The sequence below is a fragment of the Atractosteus spatula genome, chromosome 19 (assembly GCF_055471065.1).
Source record: "Atractosteus spatula isolate fAtrSpa1 chromosome 19, fAtrSpa1.hap1, whole genome shotgun sequence".
NCBI classification, from domain to species: Eukaryota; Metazoa; Chordata; class Actinopteri; order Semionotiformes; family Lepisosteidae; genus Atractosteus; species Atractosteus spatula.
The window spans coordinates 8,736,814-8,758,517 of NC_142724.1; the positions used below are offsets into that span (position 1 = coordinate 8,736,814).

Here is a 21,704-nt window from a genome sequence, read left to right on the forward strand (position 1 = left end):
TCAGTGCTCATTTTTCTAAATATTGCTCATCCTGTTCCATTTCTGTTGTAATATAGTTTATATAATCCAATATTTTCATTTGCTTTTGAAGAGATATTATAGATATTAAATTATAGTGATCTAACTGTCATCCTATCTAGGGTGTACTCTGCCTTGTGCCTGTTGCTTGCCATGATAGGCTCTGGCTCCCCATGACCCTGTATTGGAAAGGCTGCTAGAAAATTGAATGAAGGATATTCCTTCCATATGCAGTTATTACTGGCTTTTGTGTAATTTATTTCTTGACATTTGAGGACTGCATCGTTATACAATCTTTATTATTCTAGCACCTTTATTACATCTATGTGTAGCATGACTGTTCATAGCATAAAATATTGTTTGAGAAAATATTACTACATTTAAAGTGAAATCTTTATATTAAATTATTATATGGCCGCAGGTTCCAAATTCTGGAAGGACAAAGTCCATTTCTTAAGCCCCGTGGTCAATCCTGTCCACTCAGACATCAAGCAGATATTTCAGTTATGGGGGGAGACACCATAATCAAGGTGTTCGTAAAATATTCTGACTGATGGACCGCTTTTCAAGTAATGCAACTGAACAAGCACTCCAATTTCAACATAATGGTAAAACTTTAGAAATATTAAAATACCACTATTTATATTTTTTCAAGAAAAACTGTCCGCGTACATTCACTGTATTGGCACAAGAGGAAATGGTGAAAAGTTTTCCATTTTTCTAGGGACCTCACCACAGATTTGTACCCACTTCCCATTCCCCAAAGAACACTGCTCAAGCAAGTTTGGGTAAGTCCCAGGTCGGGTACAGTTTGTGTCCATTTGTGACAGAGAGAGCAGGGGGCATTTTTCATTTGGAACGGCCACTAGAGAATATCTCACGCTAGGATTTTAGAAAAGGGAAAAATATTATCCCCTAACACACCCTTGTCAGGACCACCTTTCCACATATCAATGTAGTTCTTTAACGAATTATTTGAGGGGAGCGATTTTCTATTGTGGTGACTGGTGGAGCAAACAGATGAGGGCGAGAGGATATTGTAGTGTGAAGTCTTCCTGACATACTGAGCTGTGCACAGCATGGTGTCAACACACTAGGAGTCATTAGGTGTATAAACATGACTTGTAAAGGGATAAAACTGTCAGTAAGTGGGACTTATTCCAAATTGGCGAGGGCTCATGAAATGTCGGAGGACAGCCGGGAAAACAGTTGACTTTGTTCCAAATGTCCCCTGAATGTACATGAGTAGGACTCATTATATCGAAGACAACCCTACAGCCTGGGAGAGGAAAGTAGAAAATCCTTGAGCTTGACTGGATAAATTAAAGCTTCCTCAATTATGTGAAATGTGGATCTGAGAAAATAGAAAAAGGTCAAATATTATAAAAGTAGAAGATGTAAAAACTTTAAAGGACTATTGTAAATTTTGAACGAATTGAAATATCACCTTGTAGTGTAGCCTGTAGAGGATACCACCAAACCTCCTTCAGTTTTGTTCAGATTATTAATCACTTTCTATTGGCAAATACATTAAAAATTAGAGTAAGTCAATATCCAAATAACTAAAATAGTGGCATGGAATATACCACTAAACTTTCTTTTTTACTATTCTATTTAGTGTTTGTCCCTGTGATAAGTTATTAACTTTATGCTTAACATCTCAGTTGCCTTCCTAAATCCTCAAACGCAGTTTACAGATAACACTGATCACTGACCATGTATGTAAATGGTGGGAACAAATCTGGTCATTCCTAACACAAGAACATTATCTTTAAATTAGATTATTAATTAATTAAATTAGATTACTTGCATTAGATGAATAGTATTGTATAAAAACTAAAACTGCCAGTTTAATCAAATTAAATGGCATTGTTTAGAATTTATGTATTACAGATACAGAAATAACTTTAATTCATATTGTAACAAAATCATTTCTGACAAAGTTGTTCAAATCTCCTTCCTACTTGGTGCTACAACTCTTTAAGTGCTAGACATAACATTTTCAAGTAATCATGTTTTAAGTAATGGGTTGTAAGGTTTGCTTGCCTTGCCTTGCTTTTGATTTTTATTGAGTGTCTGAGGCCCATAAACATTCTTTCTTTGATTACGGCACTGTTTCCCTGACCTAGCCACTGTTCCTACAGAAACTTGGAATAATTTTAGAGTGTCTGCTCCTTCAAAGGCTTTTATGCCTTCAAACGAGTGCTCAGTTCGTCCACATAATTGTGAAGAGACAAAGGCTCTTTTTGTCAGAATAAGGGTACTAGAGCTTGGTGAAAAGAGTAAACGTGACAGATCAGTCTCAAACACCAGGTCTATTAATTGAATTTATCATGAATTAAGGGGTTACATGGAAAATGGAGAAAAGCACACATACCCCTGGATGGATAACTGAGTTTTTGGACAACTGGACTGCAATGAAAAGGAATTTGCTTAAAACACTGAAATGTGAAATTATATCAGTCAGTCAATATATTGCCTCAAAAAACTGCAGGCAGCTTAGAATTAAGATATAAAGTTATAAAAAACAATCATTTTAACTATGGATAGAGCTTTTCTAAAACTGTGTACACACCTTAATAATCCAAGACTCTGTAACTTGATCCCTGTAATAATCACACTGGGGGAGTCACAGAGTCAGTATCTCTGGTGTGTGTCCAGGCTGTGGCTTCCACCGTGTGAAGAGGTTTATGGAGGTTCTGTACCTTGAGCTGCATGAGCCCAGGTCCAGGCATATGGATGTCCTGTACTGTTCAATACTACAGTGTTATCTGAGAAGCTATTTTCATGTGAAAATAGTTGGTTGCAATATGCACAACTACAAACAACAGATGAGAGGTATATAAATATAAATGAGTACATTACAGCTCTTTAATTTAAGGGTATTTAAATTGGAAATTCTGACTTGGTTTTGAAGTTTTATTTTATACATCTTATAAAAACACCCTGCTATATATATGTACGAATTTATATGGAATGCAGTATAGAGGAGCTCAGTAGTAATTTCCCTTGTATGTCTGTGCAACAAAAGGCTGTGTGGCGAAATGTATTTTTATAATAGAGGAGTTCCCCTGTAGCTGTCATTAACTTAGTCACTGACCCACTGTGTGGGTAACTTCACCACACAGAAAATAAATATAGTTTATTATAGTTTATTACTGATATAGTTTATTGTGTGTATCTAAGTGGTATTGCAGTTTTCTTCTCGATGGTCCATGCACTCAGAGAAACTTATTAATCAGACTCATAAGCTATTGAGTATATCATGGGGATGTGCAGATCATACAGTTCAGTGTTTCCGTGTCCGTCTTGTGGAAAAAGTCCACCGATCGTGAATGGGGAATTACAGCACTCCCCCGTCTCTCGGGGCATGTTAATTTAGAAATTTAAAGTTAAAAACTTCCGCATTTCTATTAAGGATCCAGTCTTCACAATGGTTTTAAATAGTTCTGCAAGTAGGTACAGATACAAATGCACAGATAGGCTGACATTTTAGGATGGGATCAGATCATTCATCCATATTCCTATATATAAACATGAGCAGCTGACAGGATATTCAGCTATTGGGTGACGCAGTGCTTAGATTTGCTACCCAGCAATACTGGGGCCCTACTCTGGACCTGGGGCTCTATGCGTGTGAAGTTTGTCTTCTTCCTGTGCTTGTGTGGGTTCCTCCTGGGTGCTCTGGTTTCCTCCCACCTAAACCTCTCCAGTTTCTTTCTCCACCATGGCCCTGTTTGTAAGAGTAGGAGTAAAAGAACCTAGCATTCTGGCCACAGTCTACACAGAAGATGAATGATCCGGCCTACTTAAACATCTCCCCCTTGGAAGCAGAAGGCTCTGGGTTCTAACTGAATCCCAGGTGAGACACTGCTGTTGAACCCTTGAGCAAGGTACTTCGCCCAAATTGTTTCAGTAAACTTTCTAGCTGGGTGCAAAAGCAAATTGTTTTAGGATAAAAAAATCAGCAAAACAATTAATGTCCTGTAATCTGTGTTAATTAATTACGGTGGTTCTGGCAGTAATCACACTGGTGACACTAAGGTTATAGGGAGAATTAATAGGGAGAATACAGTTATCATTTCATGTATGAGGCAACACAGAAAGAGGAAATATAAAATTTAGAGTCACTGGTAATGGGTTAGTGTGGTCATTATCACAGCATAGACTTGTTTCCCTCAGCCTTCCTTTAGACTGGGGCAGTGTGTCACAGTTTGAGCTTAAGTTTCAGTTGTTCATTTTTATTAAAGCACTTAATTTGCTGTCAAAATTTAGGACCCTCGGAATATAAAAAAAAACAATTGACCTTATTTAAGTATTTTATACTTAAAAATATTTTGATAAAACCTTTAGCTGTAGCTCTTCAGAAAAAAAAAAACATTTCTAGGCTGTGGAAATTTATCCTTAAATGAGAGAATTCTTAATTTGAGGATTTCTTTGCAAGACTGGCAAATATATGAAAATAATTGCCACAATTTGCATGTACTTACATTGTCTATAAAAGTTAGCGGGGGGAAGTGAAATAAAAACAAGCCCCGAATTAACCTCTCTTCTGCTTTTCTTTAAAAAAATATTTTTTTAAGAAGTCACAGGATTCACCTAAAACCACCAATGACCTGATCTTATTTGCTCAACCTACAAGAGATGTCTGTCTCAACTTCCCAGAGGGTTTCTGAGAAATATCTGCGATTCGATTTCCCTCAGCGTGAGGTGTGCCGGACAGAAAAAGGAGAAGCTCCTGTTCACTTCCAAGTCAGATACGTGCTAGTCCCTGCATTTCCCCCGCCAAAAAAAAAAAACACTGAGCATTAAGTACGACAACTGAAAAAAATATACAGCTAGTAAATTAGAAGAAAAAACAAAAACAAGATAAAAACAGATAAAGATGAAGGAGTCACTCTTACGTCAAAGGGGAACCCAGTGTGTTTGTGATATTGCTGACTCTTGGAGACAATTACTAATTAATTACTATTGTGTTAATTGTTTATATACTGTATATAATTGAATGGCCACCAAGCTGGCAAAAGCCACAGTCCGTGTAAATGGGTAAGATTCCAAAGAAAAACAAAACTCCTGGACATAACTTATCTGAGGAAGGAGCTAACCATCCATCCATCCATTTTCTAAGCACGTCTTCCAATTCAGGGTCACGGGAGGAGCTGGAGTCTATTTTGGCAAGCAATGGGTACAAGCAATGGGTACAAGGCAGGGCGCAAGGCAGGGGGACATGCAAACTCCACACAGATACATCAGGTTTAGAATTGAACCCAAGGCTCCAGTGCTGTGATGCAGTAATGCTAACGAATATTCTACCAGGAACAAAACATAGAGTAATGAAGAAACGTAGAGGCTTCATAGAACCTATCACCAGGATTGATCTTTTGTCATGGAGACAATGACCCTCCATTTTACACAAAATGAGTGAGCGTCTGAAATTCACCTTTAGTTGATCAACCATTTCACCCATCTAGCCTGTTTGGTAGTTAGTGGCTAATTGAACTGAGAAGCTTATTGGCTTCAGTAACATTGAGTATTTTGTTCTATACTCCCACAAACCTTTGGGTAAAGAAGCTCATCCTCTTCTTGGTTTTAAATGAAATTCCACACAGTTTCCACTTGTGTCCTCTGGTTCATGTTCCACCATTGATTCTGACGTTGGGTTGACTTTTGCATTGCCTTCAAGTGTTTTGAATACTTATACAGTGCTGCTAGAAACTTTGTAAACCCCTTAGAATTTTCTGAATTTCTGCATAAATTTGACTTAAAATGTGATCAGATCTTCATCTAAGTAATAAAAATAGATAAACAGAGAACCCAATAAAACTAACACATGAAAGGATATACTTTTGCATTCATTTATTGATCAAAATGATCCAACATTAAATGTCTTTGTCTGGAAAAGTTTGTGAACCTCTAGGGTTATCAGTTCAGTTAAGGGGATAATTAGAGTCAGGAGTGTCAATCAATGGGATGACAATCAGGTGTGAGTTTGGGTGGCTCTGCCCTATTTAAAAAACATAAACCTGAGTCTTCACCACCAAAGTCTGGTCTTTGCCACACAGGTTTGTGAATGCATACCGTGCCTCAATCAAAGGAGATTCACTCCAAATCACTCCAAAAGCAAGGCGTATAATATTCTGGGAGATCACAAAGAACCCCAGGGTAATGTCTAAGGATCTGCAGGCCTCTCTTGCAGTGGCTAATGTCCGTGTTCATGAGTTAACCATCAGGCAAACACTGAACAAGAATAGTGTGCAAGGAGGAAGCCACTTCTCTCCAAGAAGAACTTTGCTGCCCGTTTAAAGTTTGCTAAAGACCACCTGGATGAGCCAGAAGACTACTGGAAGAATGTTCTGTGGTCAGATGAGTCAAAAATAGAACTTTTTGGCTTAAATGAGAAACTTTATGTTTGGCGAAAACCAAACACTGTATTCCAATATAAGAACCTCATCCCAGCCGTGAAACATGGTGGTGGCAGTATCATGGTTTGGGGCTGTTTTGCTGCCAAGGGACCAGGTTGGCTTGCCATCATTGTTGGAACAATGAATTCTGGATTGTACCAGCAAGTTCTACAGGAGAATGTCAGGGTGTCTGTCTGTGAACTGAAGCTCAACAGAAGGTGGGTCTTGCAGCAAGACAACGACACTAAACACACAAGTCTGTCTACCAAAGAATAGTTGAAGCAGAAGAAATTTTGCGTTTTGGAATGGCCGAGTCCAAGTCCAGACCTTAATCCAATAGAAATGTTGAGACACGACCTGAACCAGGGAGTTTATGCAAGAAAGCCCACCAGCACCACTGAGTTGAAGCAGTTCTGTGAGGAGGAATGGACCAAAATTCCTCCAAGCCGATGTGCGGGACTGATCAACAGTTACCGTAAACGTTTGGTTGAAGTCATGGTTGCTCAAGGGGGTCACGCCAGTTACTGAAAGCATAGGTTCACGTACTTTCGATCAATAACTTAATGAAAAAGTATCTTTTTGTGTGTTATTTGTTTTATTGGGTTCTCTTTATCGATTTTTATGACTTAGATGAAGATCTGATCACATTTTAGGTCAAATTTATGCAGAAATTGAGAAAATTCTAAAGGGTTCACAAACTTTCTAGCTCCACTGTATCAGTAGTCCTTGTAGTCTTCTCCGTTCAAGACTGAGAGCCCAGCAGTTGCTGTAATCCGCTTCCACATGACAAACATTTACTGTTCTATTTGTGTTTTGTAACCAACAAACATTCTAGGTCACCATTTCCCCAACTAAAAAATATAGTCCTGCATTCAAGAACATGGTACTGAGCTTCACCACAGCTTTCTGTGGTTGTCACTTAACTAACGCTGAGAAAGATGGATGTTTCTGAGCATAGAAACTAGAATGACTCCAAATAAAAAACTTTAAAAATACCAAAAATAATTGGTTCTTCATCTATTTCACCCCCTTCATTATCAATTTAATTAAGTCTTTGTGCTACATAAGTCAAGAGAAGGACAACTATCTCAGTGTAAATGTGTTGAACCTTAAATGTTTCCTCAAATTCTATAAAAAGAATTAAACTCAGTTTAAACTTTGTTTAAACTAGGTGCTACACACTTTTGATGAAGTCTTGTCACTGACAAAAAAAAATTTAGTTCCAAGCATGAAATATTGTCTCCGAACTCAGAAAAGGATATTTTTAAAAGTAGCTAGCAATTACAGTTCTGACAGGCTCTCAGGAAGGCAGCTTGTGGTTTAATAGATAAAAAAAACAAACCACACAGCTGCATCCCAGCTCATGTTTGTAAAAACACTGCAAAGGTCAGTGGGCTCTCTCTTGCTGAACGATGCAAAAAAATCTCTAAACTAAATATCTGTAATCTATACAACAAAATGTATACCATATTACTAGAGATGACCTTTAACACACCGTTAAGATGTTATCTGAGGTATGCTTACAGAGCGACGGCAGCTTTGAGTTTGTTTCTGAGCTGCCTAGTGATTTACTGGCATACAAGCTTGCAAATTCCAGCAAGTGTTCAAAAGATTCAGTTTTTCTAGGAAAAGAAAGCATTCGTCAAATGGCTAACACATTAGTGCTACAGAATGATAAAGGTCTTCAGTACTCATCAATGTGCATCACTGAATTTGAGAGATTTTTTACACTAGCTGACATGTTGCTTCCCGTCAACACACTCACAAGCAAACAATAAGTTTGATCTCTACACTAAATTCTTCCTCTGTCAAAAATTTTATTGAAAAAGAAATTCTTTACAAATCCTGGTGTGACTTTTTTTCCCCAAGAGAATTTACATTTCTTGCTTCGTATCTGACCAAAACATCAAAATAAAAAAAAAGGTCAAAACATTTTGCCTCTGCAATTCAGGCTGATGTGCTATAGTAACGATGTCTCTGAAACCATAAAAAAATACCCCCATTAAAACAACCAACTTTAGTTCGAGATATATCCTACATAACCTTCCAAGTTGTGCAGGTGAACAGAATTGCAACATACAGTAAACAAGATCAGAGAGACTGAATAGCTGATTCGTCACATTTTCGGACCCATAAAACCATAATACTACTCATCCTATTGTGCAACATCTTCGAAAAAATGATAATTCACAATACTAAGACATGCACATACTGTAAATAGAAGGCAGATTATTTAACCAGGGGGAGAAAAAAAGTCATCCAATTTATGAACTCCTAGTCACTTTCTTCATATGTTTTGAAACAATAAAGCTTGCTTTTGACATCCCCTTTATCCGAATATGCTTGACAGTATCCAGCCCTGACTCTCTCTGCCGAGTGGCTGACGGGTAAGAGGAAAAGCGGCCGGGATCGGCGTGGTTTGGCAGATACGGCAGCTCCAAGAGCAAAGGGGGTACACACTTCTAGTCCGTAGTGGTGCGACGGTACCAGAATCTCGCTCGGAAGTCGTCGCTGCAGGTCATGAAGCCGGGGTTGGTGGGCGAATGGACGATGCAGCGCACGATGTTGTTGTGTCCCAGGGAGAGCAGGTTCTTCCTCTCGGCCGAGCGGGAGTCCCAGCAGCAGAGGCTGATGGTCCTCTCGTCCGGCAGCAGCACGTAGTCCTCGGTGTGGTTGAACACTGCCTGGGTCCGGTGCATCTGGCGCCCGCTCAGACCGGCACCTGACAAAGGAGCAGCGGTTTCAATTAGAGAAGAAGGGACAGGCAGTCCGGTACTCTTACCTAGCTGCAAAGCGACTTCAAAATACACTTATCTCTGCAAGACAAACTGCAGCGAACTACACAGAACCTCTGGAGAGTACAGGCAAAACAATGTCCTGCTCTGAAGAGAGATCTAAACTACTGCAGGGGGATAAAACTCAGCTCTTGGATAACTCCTGTTCGGCAGGTTTTATATGCTTCTTCATATCACCCACACCTAAAAACTGGAAAAGGCTGTAAAAAGTGCCCCATTTACCCAACAATTCATTCAATTAGGAAGTTTAGCACTGAGATGTAATGAAACTATAACTTTCTAGGACTAACCTTGACTTTTTTTGGAAAAAGACTTGTCGACACCAGATTGCAAAAAATTATTTCAGCAGACTACCTTGGCAGAGCAAGACAATACAATTACCTTGACGGTGATCTACTATTATATACTACTGATCTGAGCTCAATCACATAGACTACTAACTAAGGTGAGTTAGTAACACATTTTTTAAATGGAGATAAAAAAAGGGAAGGGAAAGGGATATGAAATGCAAAACAGGAGCCATGGAAAAGCTCCCTTTATCTTCAACCAAGTCTAAACTGAACATCTGACTCTGTTCTTCAACAGTCTGTGCATTTTGGGTAGGTTGACACAAAAACGCAACATACTGGAAGGAGAAACACAGATCAGATCAGATTTAAAAATATGAAGTAAGAATGGCCAGGCAGCAGGTCTCCCCACCTGTGTACTTGACCAGTGTGCGGCCTGTGGAGATCTCCCACAGCTTGGCTACAGAGTCCTTGCCGCTGGACAGGATGTACTTGGAGTTTTTGGAGAAGATGGCCGAGCAGACCTCGGCCCCGTCGTGTGCCTTGTCGAAGGTGGCCACACAGCGGTTGGACACGCCGTCCCACAGCTTGATGCTGCCGTCCTTGCTGCAGGTGACGTAACTGTTGGCGGTGGGGTTGTAGCTGACGCCGGAAATGGTGTCGGTGTGCTGGTCCCGTGGGTTGGAGGACACGTAGCACTGGAAGGTGTTGACGTCGTACAGCCGCAGGGTGGGGTGCTGGGTGCCCACCAGCAGGAAGTCACCGGAGGGATGGAAGGAGATGGAGCGCAGCATTTCTGCTTCCTTGTGGGTTACCAGAGGGAAATCATGAGAAAAATGTCAGAGTCTCATTGATAGGAATTCACGGAAAATAAGAAAAGTGTGAAACAAGATTCTTATTAAAATGTTAGCTCACATCCGCCAAAACACAGGTTTATAATACCAATCTACAAATTATTTCATATAGAAACTGAACCATTATAACACATAAACAAATTATATGAAATAATCGTTAGACTTATAAAGAACTTTTCTGGACACTCTCCTCAAAGCGCTTTACAGCTAATAGGGATCCCCCCCCCCACCACCAACGTGCAGCCCCCACCTGGATGATGTGACGGCAGCAAAAGCGCACCAGTCCGCTCCCCACACACCAGCTATCACTGGGGAGTGATGAAGCCAGTTCATAGATGTGGATTATTAGGTGGCCATAACTGGTAAAGGACAGGGGACAATTTGGCCAGGACGCTGTCCAGCCCTACTCCTTTCGAGAAACGCCCTGGGATTTTTAATGACCACAGAGAGTCAGAACCCCAGTTTTTTGTCTCATCAGAAGGACAGCACCTTTGTACAGTACGGTGTCCCCATCATCACAGGACCCACACGGACCACAGGGTGAGCACCCCCTACCAGTCCCAATTAACACCTCTTCCAGCCACAACCATAGCTTTCTCAGGAGGTCTCCCATCCAGGTACTGGCCAGGCTCACACCTGCTACTGGCTATATTATGCAAACACGCAAACCTTCTAAGCATTTATTAACCTAAACATACATGTTTAGGCCACCAATAAGTGGACCACAATGTATGTCTACACCCTGTGTACCTGTATGTATTTGAAGGCTCTTTTGGCGGAGGGTTTGGAGTAATCGAACAGTTTCAGTGTATAGTCCCGGGAACCTGAGGCCAGGATCTGTTCTGTGGGGTGGAAGGCCAGACAGGTCACCTCATCTACATGGTCATACAGTGTACGGATCACAGGGTGGTTCTCCATGTTCTGCTGGGCTGTCTCATTCATCATCACCTGAAATAAGCCAAGAGGAACTCACTGAGGAAAAGACCTGGATAAACATCATATTTCAGCAGTGTGGAAAGGCAGAAAGACATCTGAAATCGTTCAGATGAGGAGGCAGATGTTGTTCAGCACAGCAGTGTAACACAAACCAGAACCAATAACATGGAACATGTTACAGACTTCTCCTGTCATTCTTTCTAAATAGGACAGGGGCCTCAAACTCCTGGAGGGCCTTGCGTCATCTGGGTTTTCCTTTACCTAAGTTCTCTGCTACAGTCGTTCTACTTACTGATTGAATAGCATAACTGTAATAAATACTACTGCCAGGTGTTTTATACTTAACCGTCTTTAGTGAAAGGAATGTTAGAAATATCCAACGTAAGATTTCTATATTAAAAATAAAGATTTTATGTAAGAAAATCCTATACAGGGAAATAGTTTAAATGACTGCTCAGGTTGGAAGAAAAAGCAAAAGACACTAAGTCTTATAGGAACTGTGTCCGAAACCAACAACTTCATACAAGTTTTGCATTTTTTTTAGCCACAGCATGTAAACATGGGATTTACTTTGGCCTTTAGTTAAATGGGAGCTATTTCAGGACACAAATTGAATTTGCCACTGTCAATAACTATAATGAACTACACTGCTGCTCCTTTTCAGTTTTAACTTTAGAGCAAGGTGGAAAATTCAAGGAACAACAGTGACCCCAAGTGTTCAGAATAGCAAGTGAATGGTGCTGAAACTCCAGGACAATTTAAATGCTTAGAAACACTACGTACAGAAGCTGGGGCATAGAAAAAATATTTGTATCTTAATTCACAGTTTCAGTACAAATATGCACCTCTGAAAAAATAAATGTCTTTTCTTATACAATACACAAAATGATCATATTTACTTGTACCTTAACAAAACGCTACAAAGGTACACAATTACACACCAGATTTTAAATTCCTATAGGATATTTCTGGGAATCCAAATGCCACATTAAAAAAAAACACAAAAAATTCATTAAGCTGCTTCCACAAAATCAGAGCACCCATCGCATCAGGGTTCTTTGAGACTTGGTCTCTTCTCATCTGTGCAAGAGGTTATACAGTACATCCATATATTTTAGGAAATAATTACTTTTTTCCTGACTTATCAATAGGTCAGTGGTTACATATTGTGTTCCAGTGCTCTGTACTGCTTCTTCCTCTTTTTTGACACCACTGGCTTCCTCACGGTGCTCAGAGTCAGAGACTTTACTTTGTCTTGCAAAACCAAATAAGTATATTTTTTGACTAAATAAAAGTACTCAAAACAAGCTGCTTGTGACCTGGCAAAATGTAAAAGAATCTTGCTGTTCTGTGGCTCTTCATATATGGAACGATGTCCAAATTTAAGAGATGCCTGAGGTCCTGGACAATAAAACCTTTGACAATCATGTTGCATTTCAACAGTATACTTCACTGAGCAGGCTCAGTCAGGATGTGAATATATTTATAGAAGGTAAGCTCTAGACAACTGTGGCTGAAAATAAGCACTGCTTGACACACAGACAAGGAAGTTATCTTGAGGAACTTTAAAACTGACACTCTGAACAGAGTCATGGTGATTCAGATCAAAATTTTCTCAAGTGTAAAATAATGTATCTGGGTTTGCAACAACCTACCTCAGGAGGCTGACCCGGACATAAAATGCATGATCAGGGCTTGATAGAAGGTTTGGACTTGACAACAAGTAGCTACAGTACACATAAGTTACACAGCTTTAATCAAACCCCTGAAAGAACAGGGTGATCATTTACATATACCACACACATAATTACATATCAAATATAATTTGCACATTTGACACCTTTAATGGATGTTTGCTTTAAAAAATAACTTTATTAATGTTATGACTCTTTGCATTGCACTCCTTGTTGCACTTTTGATTTGCATTATTTAATATCAAGTTTGATTTGCTCTTCATCTTAAAAAAGTTTATATATCAAATGATGCAAACATAGATTAATCAATTTTCCATATGGGGCCATATTGTCTTAAGACATCAAATTAACAGCAAAGTAAAAGTAGTGTCAGCTATAACGGGAAAAAAAACTCAAATTTGATTTTGGTAAAAAATAATTCTTCTGATCTTATGAAGCTTCTGATCAGAATACATTTAATAATGTATTACACTGTACTTTCTTATGCTTTATTGGCTTTACATACTGTGCATTGAGTTCTGCAAGCTTTCAGCTAGGGGTGGGTCTGATCTGTGGATATGCCCTGTGGAAAGCTGCACAATGGGGGAGCATTTGTGTGCTGCCTGATCAATCAAGTTGAGGCAAGTTAAATGCTTGCGTCTTCTGCCACAAAAGATTGCTAAAGTAGACCACTGAGATATGATGTTTCCAAGACTAATTTTCACACTTATTTCACTAAAAAAAGAGCTCATAAAGAGGCAGACCACTGTTAATATAATTTAAAAGTCTGACTTTCAGACCGTGAAGCCATGCCTATTCTCTCTTTCCCTTGGTAACGCCTTACCTCTATAGGCATGGCGCTCTTGGCCAGCATGCGCTCCGTGTCCAGGATCTTGATGGAAGCATCAGCAGAGCCTGTGGCTATCAGCTGGCCATCCCGACTGTAGGTGGCTACTCGGCAGGGACCTTTGTGTGAGGTGACATAGCAGGTCTCGTACTCCGAGGCCTCGGGGGACATGGTCTGCACATCTGCATCAAACTCCAGGTCAATGCCCGTCCCTGGCGCAACGGTGTCTGAGCGCCCAATGGCATACTGCACGGCACTATCATCATTCTCCATGCCTGCAGAGACAAGACACACGGCCAACGCGTGCACTGAGCTCCGGGATGCTAAAAAATAAGCTTTTAATAAAAATGTCTGATTCATGTCCATGCACACAAAACGATCAGTAAAAGGTACACTTAAGTCAAAGGAGTTTCTTGATGCCACAAAGTTTCTTCTCCTCTCAAGCAAATCTAGAGCAAAAATGTGGATCAGCTCATGACAGAACGATCCGCCATAAATAAATTGAAGTTGACTGGGAAAAAAAAGGTCTTCCAGGTCTTCCTACCAGCAATACCCTGCCTTCCCAATCTAAGACCTGTTCCCCAAGACAGGAGCTTCCTTACCCAGCTTGGCAAGCTGCAGGAGCTGCTCTGAAGGGGAGACCACACTCTGGGGCTTGACCTCATTGATCAGGCAGTTGGCAATGTTGGTATACCCGTCATACAGCAGCTGGCTGATAATCAGCTTGTACAGGTGCTGCCTGTCCCTCAGGGTGGCCTTAGGTCGGTACATCGCTGTTTCAAGTCTCTGGAAAATTAGAAAATTAGTTCATTAGACACATAGCATTATGTCCAAAATAAATCTTCTGTCACTTAATGAGGCATTAGGAAGTAACTATGGTCTCTCATCCAGAGAGACACATCCAAGGAAAAAACAAGATGTCTGGATTATTCTACAGTCACTTGCGGTGAACACATCATCCTGATGAAGGCTAACGTTCCTCCTTCATTGCAATGCTAAAAATCCATCAACAGATATTTGCTCCCCCATCTCATCTCTACCTACACGTGGAAAATTTGAATATGCTTGGATGTTTACGGAAAGGTACACAACAAACGGATAAATAAAACGAACGTTTAGATTCTGACCAGATAAACACAGCACATCAGAAACCTATTGACACTACTTTATAACTAAAAAGACGTACGGTAATCATAAAAATATTCCCTTGTTTTTTTCTGATAAATACTATGAGCACCCACAGATACCATGGCGGTACCAGTCATCAGTTGCATGGGGAAAAAAACGTAGCAAAACAAGGAAACGCGTTTTTCAGCTAAGCTATCGTTTTATTACAAGTGTTTCTGCCTGTTGCCGTCCTTAACCGTTATAACCGGATAAATAATAAACAGGGGTTACTTAGGCAAATTATTTATCACAATCCAGCCATTGCATTTACAAAATGTAACAGAAATTCACCACAATTTCAGCACCGCACAAAGCAAACGTACTTATTACATGACTTAAAACCACATAATCTTTAAAAAAATATTTATGATTTATATTGATATATAAATCCACTCTATTTAGTCAGTATAACTATGTTAAAAAAAAAGAATAAGAGTAACCTGCTACTTTGTTGTAAACTAGCAGACTGCCGCCGTACTTCACACGCTGAACGTAACCCCACCGTGCCCCCGGCGTCCTGCGTCTTGACGTAGACCGGATGGTTGAAGCTGCGCTCGCTCAGTGCTATTGGCTACTGGGTATCGATGTATTAGAAAAGCGAAACCGTAATAATACATAGAAATTATGGTGAACGGGGCATTGCCAAGAGTTAAATTGTACTTGCACATGGTGTGGATGATATATGGATTAGTACTTTTAACTGTTTTAGTTTATTTGGTAAATTATTATTATTATTATTTCACGCATTGTTCTTAAGACCCAGCTTAATGCAATAATATAAATAAAAAAATACAGCAAAGAAATCATTGAAATACCTAAAAAAATGATTTGGGCCTCTGAGAGAAGCTAAAAACAGCTCGAGTATGGAGCAGTGTGCACGTTTTGAAATATCTGTGGTTTAATATCATCTGATTCATTTAGCAGGATGGTTTAAAGTAGACAGGAGGGTAAAGTGTGTGGGACAGAACAGCAAATCCCACCATTTTCCCACAGGACTGAGATCTGTGGATCATTTTCTCCAGGGAAGACCTGTCTCACGTCCCACAAGGACATCAGAACTGTTGGAAAAAAATGGAGCATATTTGTCCCTGCTCTAGCCCTGTGAGTTACCGATTTATTGATCCAGGCTTTTCTTCGAGGGACCCCAGTATTGACTCAAGCCATGCTTTGTCTTTCACCAAGAATCTGATCATTTGATTAGCGGTTCCTAATATTTTGGCCAAGATCATAAACAAAATACTTCATATTTGTCTAAATAAGCTTATAAGATTACACATAAAGAAATGGACAGTTCCTGCGCTCAGTATTGCAGAGCCTACATAAAGTAGCAACATTTAATCTGTATTAAATGTCACTAAAGGAGAATATGCACAGTTATATAGAGCAGAACAACTTCTCTGCTCTCTTATTAATTCAGTATTTAAACAGGAACTTTCCAGGTAGAATGTCAGTTCTAACTGCACATCACATTCCAGGAACAAAAATCATTTAGACATTGGAAAATCTGACATAATAAAGACATTTCTTTTGTAAATTATTAAAAAATTAAGTATATATATCACACCTTTAGATCTGAACATTCAATTAGTGAAACATTTTAAAAAAATGATTTGGATGGAAATAGGAAACTTAGTATTTATGAGAAAAAAAATTCAAGAGTAAAGGAATAAAGTTTTTTTTTTTACAATTATATACCAGGCATGCACCAATATACTATATATCTGAATGTTTTTTATAATTTCCTGTAACAGTGAAAAAATTAGCTGCTTGGCTGTTCTTGGTTCAGCATGTTCATTTCTGAAGAATAATATTTATAACAATTTGTTTTGTATCATGAAATACAGTCTAAAAGAATGATTACTTAATGGCATCATCCTATATATATAGAGAGAAAGAAATGGACATAAATATTGAATTTATTGAATAGGTAATTCAATAAAGCATATGAAAAGTTATGTGATAAAGTTTTATTTTTACATTAAAAGCATGTATTTCAATGGACAATAGCATATCTGTTTTTTAAACAAAAAGTACATTGGAGACAGTAGGCTTGAATACCAAGGATGCAAAATATAAATAATGTGATGCAGTTTACACATAAAACAATTTCCATTACAGTACATTTTATGGATCCTATACTTCATAGCTGAAATGCACGATAGCAGTTGTTTACATTGACAGTGTAAGAAACGAATGATTTATTCTCACACAAGCATTTTCCTATGTAGTGCAAACGTCAGGGTTAGAAAAGTAAGAAACATACCACTGTATAGAAGTACAGGTTATTGTCTTTAAAAAAATAAAACATTACTTTACAATGAATTCTGTTACAACTATTTTTTTAGCGATTACCACAGAAGTGCATTGTAAACAAATTACATCACCTGCATTTTTATGTTTTATTTTTTTTCCCCCACCAGCAGCTTGAATGAATAAGAAAATCAGAAATTTCACGAAGAAGAGGGGGTCATTTGTTCCCATCTGGCTTGTGTAGTTAGTAGCAGCAAAACTGATCTAAAGACCTCATCCAGCTTTTACTTGATGGCATCTGCTTCAACAACATGGATGACTAATTTGTTTTTGAGTTCCACTGCCTACACAGTGATTTGTTCTTCCCCATCATTTCTGTCCTTCATTCTGCCCTATAATGGATAAAACACGACAAAGTCTTTTGTGATTTTGCAGTTATGTACAGGGGAAACAAAGTAACGTAGCACTAATGGGCAATGTGCCAATGTGAAAATTGATGGGAAACTCTTCATTTGAGAACTCTAATACTGAAGAAATATTGTAAAACAGTTTTGTTCTGAATCCTCTGAAGCCAGTCACATGATGCACGAGTTTGTTTCTCTGTACAGGGACTGAAGCCCGTCAGATCTGCACCTTAGTATACAATTAGGTATTCTGTCATCCAGGGGAATGATTGAAGTTTCTTCATTCAATTAATCTGTTCTTCATTATTAAGAAGATTCTGTCGTCTCATTGAAATCCACACCACAGCTGGAAAAATCCTATTCCTTTTTGTTGAATTTTCCTTTTAAACAGAGTAAAAATGAAAGTTAGATATTTATCATGGACAAAATAAATATGGACGCAACACATACCAGTGATTTATTTCTAATTCATTATTAGACTGTACTTATTATACAGCAATATATTTTAGGCAGTCGTTACTGTCGTACGAAAGAGAGGGCTCTTACACCAATGGTATTTCAGGCTTTCAAAGTGTAACATTACAGATCTGTATTGAGGCTGAGGAAAGCGTCTTCAAGCATTTACAGACTAAACAAATCTGTAACAACGTTCCAGATTGAAAAGACACCACCTTGCAGGGAAAACTAGAGTTAAGGCAAGGCACCTGGCAGATTACTCCCTACGTACCCCAGCGCAGGTGGCTGAGCCTCTCTCCCAGCAGGTACAGGGGTGCCAAGGCGAGGGCGGAACCTGCCAGGAACAGCATCAGCCCTGCGGGGCTGAGCTGGGCAAGGATGGGGTACACCCAGATCCCCGAGGCATGGTGAACCCACAGCAACCTACAGCACAGGCAGAGACAAACCCGGAGAGGGGGAGAGAGGTGGGAGTGAGAGACACGCACTTCTTTCATTGTTAAAGAAAAAAGCCGTACTGTGCACTGTAAATATATAGCATTCATTCAAGGAGCTAAGAATGACAAAATTTACATTTAGAATGCCATATTACATGGTTTTATGGTTTTCAAAAGAGATACAGAGATTCAAAAGTCCATTTCTTAAATTAAATAAGTCCTGTGACGGTAACAAAACAACTCAAACATGCTGAGGGAAAAAAGTAAGATTGGCTGAAGGATTATTCGGTCCCAACTGAACTTTTTGCCTAAATACAAAAAGAAAAATTCTGATGTTCCTGTTGATCTTGAACTAATTAGACTACCTAACTTTTTAAATACTACAACAAGAACAGTTAAATCATGCAAGGAGTGATTATCAATGAGAAAGCAAATCAAATAAGAACCGTGGTTTTATGGATCCATTATATCAACAAAAATACATACATATGATACATACAGTATTACAGTTTGCGTTAAATTAGCTTTTATATCAATTTAAGGAAATATCAGATACTTCAGTATCACTTTAACCTACACGTCTCCACTGTTACACAAAAAATGCTGAGCCTTTTAAGTGTAGAACAATAGCACTACCAGGCCAGGTATATGGCAGAGAAGAAAGCCAAACCAAAAATGCCCTTCTTCTTGCTGGGATACCGGTGGGGTTGCAGGTACAGCTGCACCAGCAGCAGAGGCAGGATCACAGTGTGCTGTAGAGAGAGGGCAGAGACGGCCTTTAGTCAGCATTACTTTACTAAGTACCTTAAACAGTGCTTAGAATATATGAAATGAAAGTCCTGAAACCTCTGTTCCAAGCTCTCTTAACCGCTGCTGACTGGATTGTGGGAACAAAGTGATAAAACATAAAAGAAGAAGCGTATTAGACTTCATCATTGAGGTCGTCATTAAACAATACACAACAAACTGTCTTCTTATAGGTCCTGTTCTTCAAAGAAACTACAATGTCGAAAGATATTCTTTTTTAAATTCTTGCATTTGACTTCTTTCTTCTTCTACACTCGCTGCGTAAGTGCAGCGACACCTTGTTATTTTTACAGGGGCTGTACAGGGGTTTTCCAAAGGAAGCAGCATTGCTACAGGCACAGTTTATCGGTGTGATCTGCGTTTCACAGGACAGTACTCACCATGGCATGGTTGAGCCAGGCAGGGATGATGTCGTCTAGATATTTTGGGTAGACAAGTTCCCGGTCGTAGGCGTAAATCAACCAGAAGGACAGGAAAACAAACTGCAGGGTGTACAAGATGTGAAGGATGGAGTTAAGAGAAGAGTTCAGTTACTTAATGTCAGGAGTGCAGCCTGAGAAGTACACTATAAAGTAAGGCAAACATACAGTAGTTGGTGGTTATTTTAATTCCCTAACTGAATATCTATAAGGAATATTCTTCGTGCCTTTATGTACTTTAATACATGTGTATGTTTTAATGAAATGTATGAACTTCATGTAATTTAACAATGTCTTATCCTAACAACACAATGAAATGTCTTAATGTACAACATTTACCATTACATACCAAATGGCTTTGAGGAGTTTTTAGTTATATATTGCATCGTTAATAAATATAATAGTTACATTCACACGAGAGAACTCAAGAGGAAGGCCATCTGAAACATTTGAATACAGAAATAAATGTATAGAATATAAACCTATATATAGCTGAGCACAGAAAACACTGAAAATAAACCTGATTCACCCAAAAGGGTGTGAATTATTTACACAAACACACACACAACTGTTCTTTTTTGTGTGGCCCAGTGGTGGTTAACACTGCCTCACAGCTCTTGGGCGCAGGTTACGAGAGTGGAATTGTGCAATGTGTGGGTTTTGCTCCAGTATTCCAGTTTCCTCCCCAAACCCAAAGACTTCCTGGCTATTGAAACTCGTATCTCTGCATCTCTGAATGTGTGTACATCTGTAACCTGCCTCACCCCCACTTTCTTACAGCAACCCTGCATTGTTGCTAGCAGTTACAGAAAAAAGAATGGATGATTCTTTTTTTTCCATTATTGACTGTGAGAAGACGAAGGGTCGTTATTTCCCACGCATTTTCAACGTTTCTATTTTTTTAACGTGCAAAATAAAGTGGAAACGTAGAGGCTTATCAGTTTCTCTCTCAATCGCTCGAGAAGAGACGCGATAAGGACCACTGGTGCTCACCGTGCCCACGGGAAACACCAACACGGTGAAGACGGCGTCTCTCAAACGGGTGACGAAGGAGGAAGTACCCGCACGGGCCACGTCAATCACAAAGCAGAGCCCGAAGAACACAGTTTGCATAACCTGCAGGAGAAAAGATTTTCCGTTGCTCGATACAGTTCAATGCTAAGCATACATTACACGCAATACTAACAATAAATGCGTTTAAAACGCCATTTTCAACACCATCCACGTTTATTATTACTTTTTTATACACTTTTAAAATGTTCAATACCACACAATTTAGCTATATAAATACGTATTGCAATGCATCTTTAAAATGTTAGAATCGCTTTAGTTACGATGACGCAATGTTACCACCCAATATTGTTTGCAAAAGTATTGCTGTTTGCTGTTATTCAACAGCGACAAAGTTTCCAGAAACTTCACTGACACCGATGTGACTGAGTAACGATTGAAGTGTAAATGCACCCGTGCTTTCTTAAAATGATCCAACAAGATAAATTGTGCTACAACGTCACTAGTATGTCATCTATGCAACTTAACTTACAAGATTTATAAATGTCAGGTACTTCCATCGACCTCCGTAAGACCTTGCTCCTGGGTGTCTTTTTGATATCTCCAAGGAGCAGTTGTGCCACAGGGTGAAAATATACCACCCAAAAATGCAAAAATGAATGAGCCGGTGACAATTCAAGTTCACTGAAGCTGCCATTTCTCTACTTCCGTGTGAGATGTACCAATTGTTTCAGAGGGTAGAATATACGTAATTCTTTGGGTAAATGCACAACGCGGTAATAAAATAAGCCATATATCTCAATATAAGTGTATATTAACCGCAAATAATTATTTTTGCTTAAAATAAAACTTAAAATAAAATATTTCACCTGTTTAAAAAAGACAAAGGCGATGTATTCACCAAGATATTATCATGTATGTCCCCTGTTGAATGTGCAGTGCTTA

General features: G+C 39.1%; 2 protein-coding genes across 3 annotated transcripts; both read right to left on the bottom strand.

Annotated features, from left to right (window-relative positions):
* Positions 1–8,216: 8,216 nt before the first annotated feature.
* Positions 8,217–15,490, bottom strand: cstf1 (cleavage stimulation factor subunit 1). The gene is made up of 6 exons (XM_088937651.1): positions 15,419–15,490; positions 14,414–14,597; positions 13,809–14,086; positions 11,106–11,303; positions 9,914–10,304; positions 8,217–9,141 (listed from the first exon to the last, which is right to left on the bottom strand). Exons 2-6 carry the CDS (start codon positions 14,580–14,582, stop codon positions 8,882–8,884), a joined length of 1,296 nt encoding a protein of 431 aa, XP_088793777.1. The 5' UTR covers positions 14,583–14,597; positions 15,419–15,490; the 3' UTR covers positions 8,217–8,881.
* A 1,440-nt stretch (positions 15,491–16,930) lies between these two features.
* Positions 16,931–21,475, bottom strand: adtrp1 (androgen dependent TFPI regulating protein 1). 2 transcript variants are annotated; one of them, XM_088937376.1, is made up of 6 exons: positions 21,292–21,475; positions 20,742–20,864; positions 19,710–19,811; positions 19,159–19,274; positions 18,360–18,511; positions 16,931–18,012 (listed from the first exon to the last, which is right to left on the bottom strand). In XM_088937376.1, exons 1-6 carry the CDS (start codon positions 21,454–21,456, stop codon positions 17,990–17,992), a joined length of 681 nt encoding a protein of 226 aa, XP_088793502.1. In that variant the 5' UTR covers positions 21,457–21,475; the 3' UTR covers positions 16,931–17,989. The 2 variants fall into 2 exon arrangements, with proteins under 2 accessions (XP_088793502.1, XP_088793503.1); XM_088937377.1 differs by having other exon boundaries at positions 19,222–19,274; positions 21,292–21,466.
* Between the last annotated feature and the right edge of the window lie 229 nt (positions 21,476–21,704).

Bases quoted from the DNA above. Each gene is read 5' to 3' on its own strand.
- cstf1 (XM_088937651.1), bottom strand. From the start codon at position 14,582: ATGTACCGACCTAAGGCCACCCTGAGGGACAGGCAGCACCTGTACAAG. The intron at 14,087-14,413 runs GTAAGGAAGCTC...TTGTCTCTGCAG, and splicing joins CCTGCAGCTTGCCAAGCTGG to GCATGGAGAATGATGATAGT. The intron at 9,142-9,913 runs GTGGGGAGACCT...CTCCTTTGTCAG, and splicing joins CACACTGGTCAAGTACACAG to GTGCCGGTCTGAGCGGGCGC.
- adtrp1 (XM_088937376.1), bottom strand. From the start codon at position 21,456: ATGGCAGCTTCAGTGAACTTGAATTGTCACCGGCTCATTCATTTTTGC. The intron at 19,275-19,709 runs GTGAGTACTGTC...CTCTCTCTACAG, and splicing joins CCTGGCTCAACCATGCCATG to CACACTGTGATCCTGCCTCT. The intron at 18,512-19,158 runs GTAGTGCTATTG...CCTGTGCTGTAG, and splicing joins TCTGCCATATACCTGGCCTG to GTTGCTGTGGGTTCACCATG.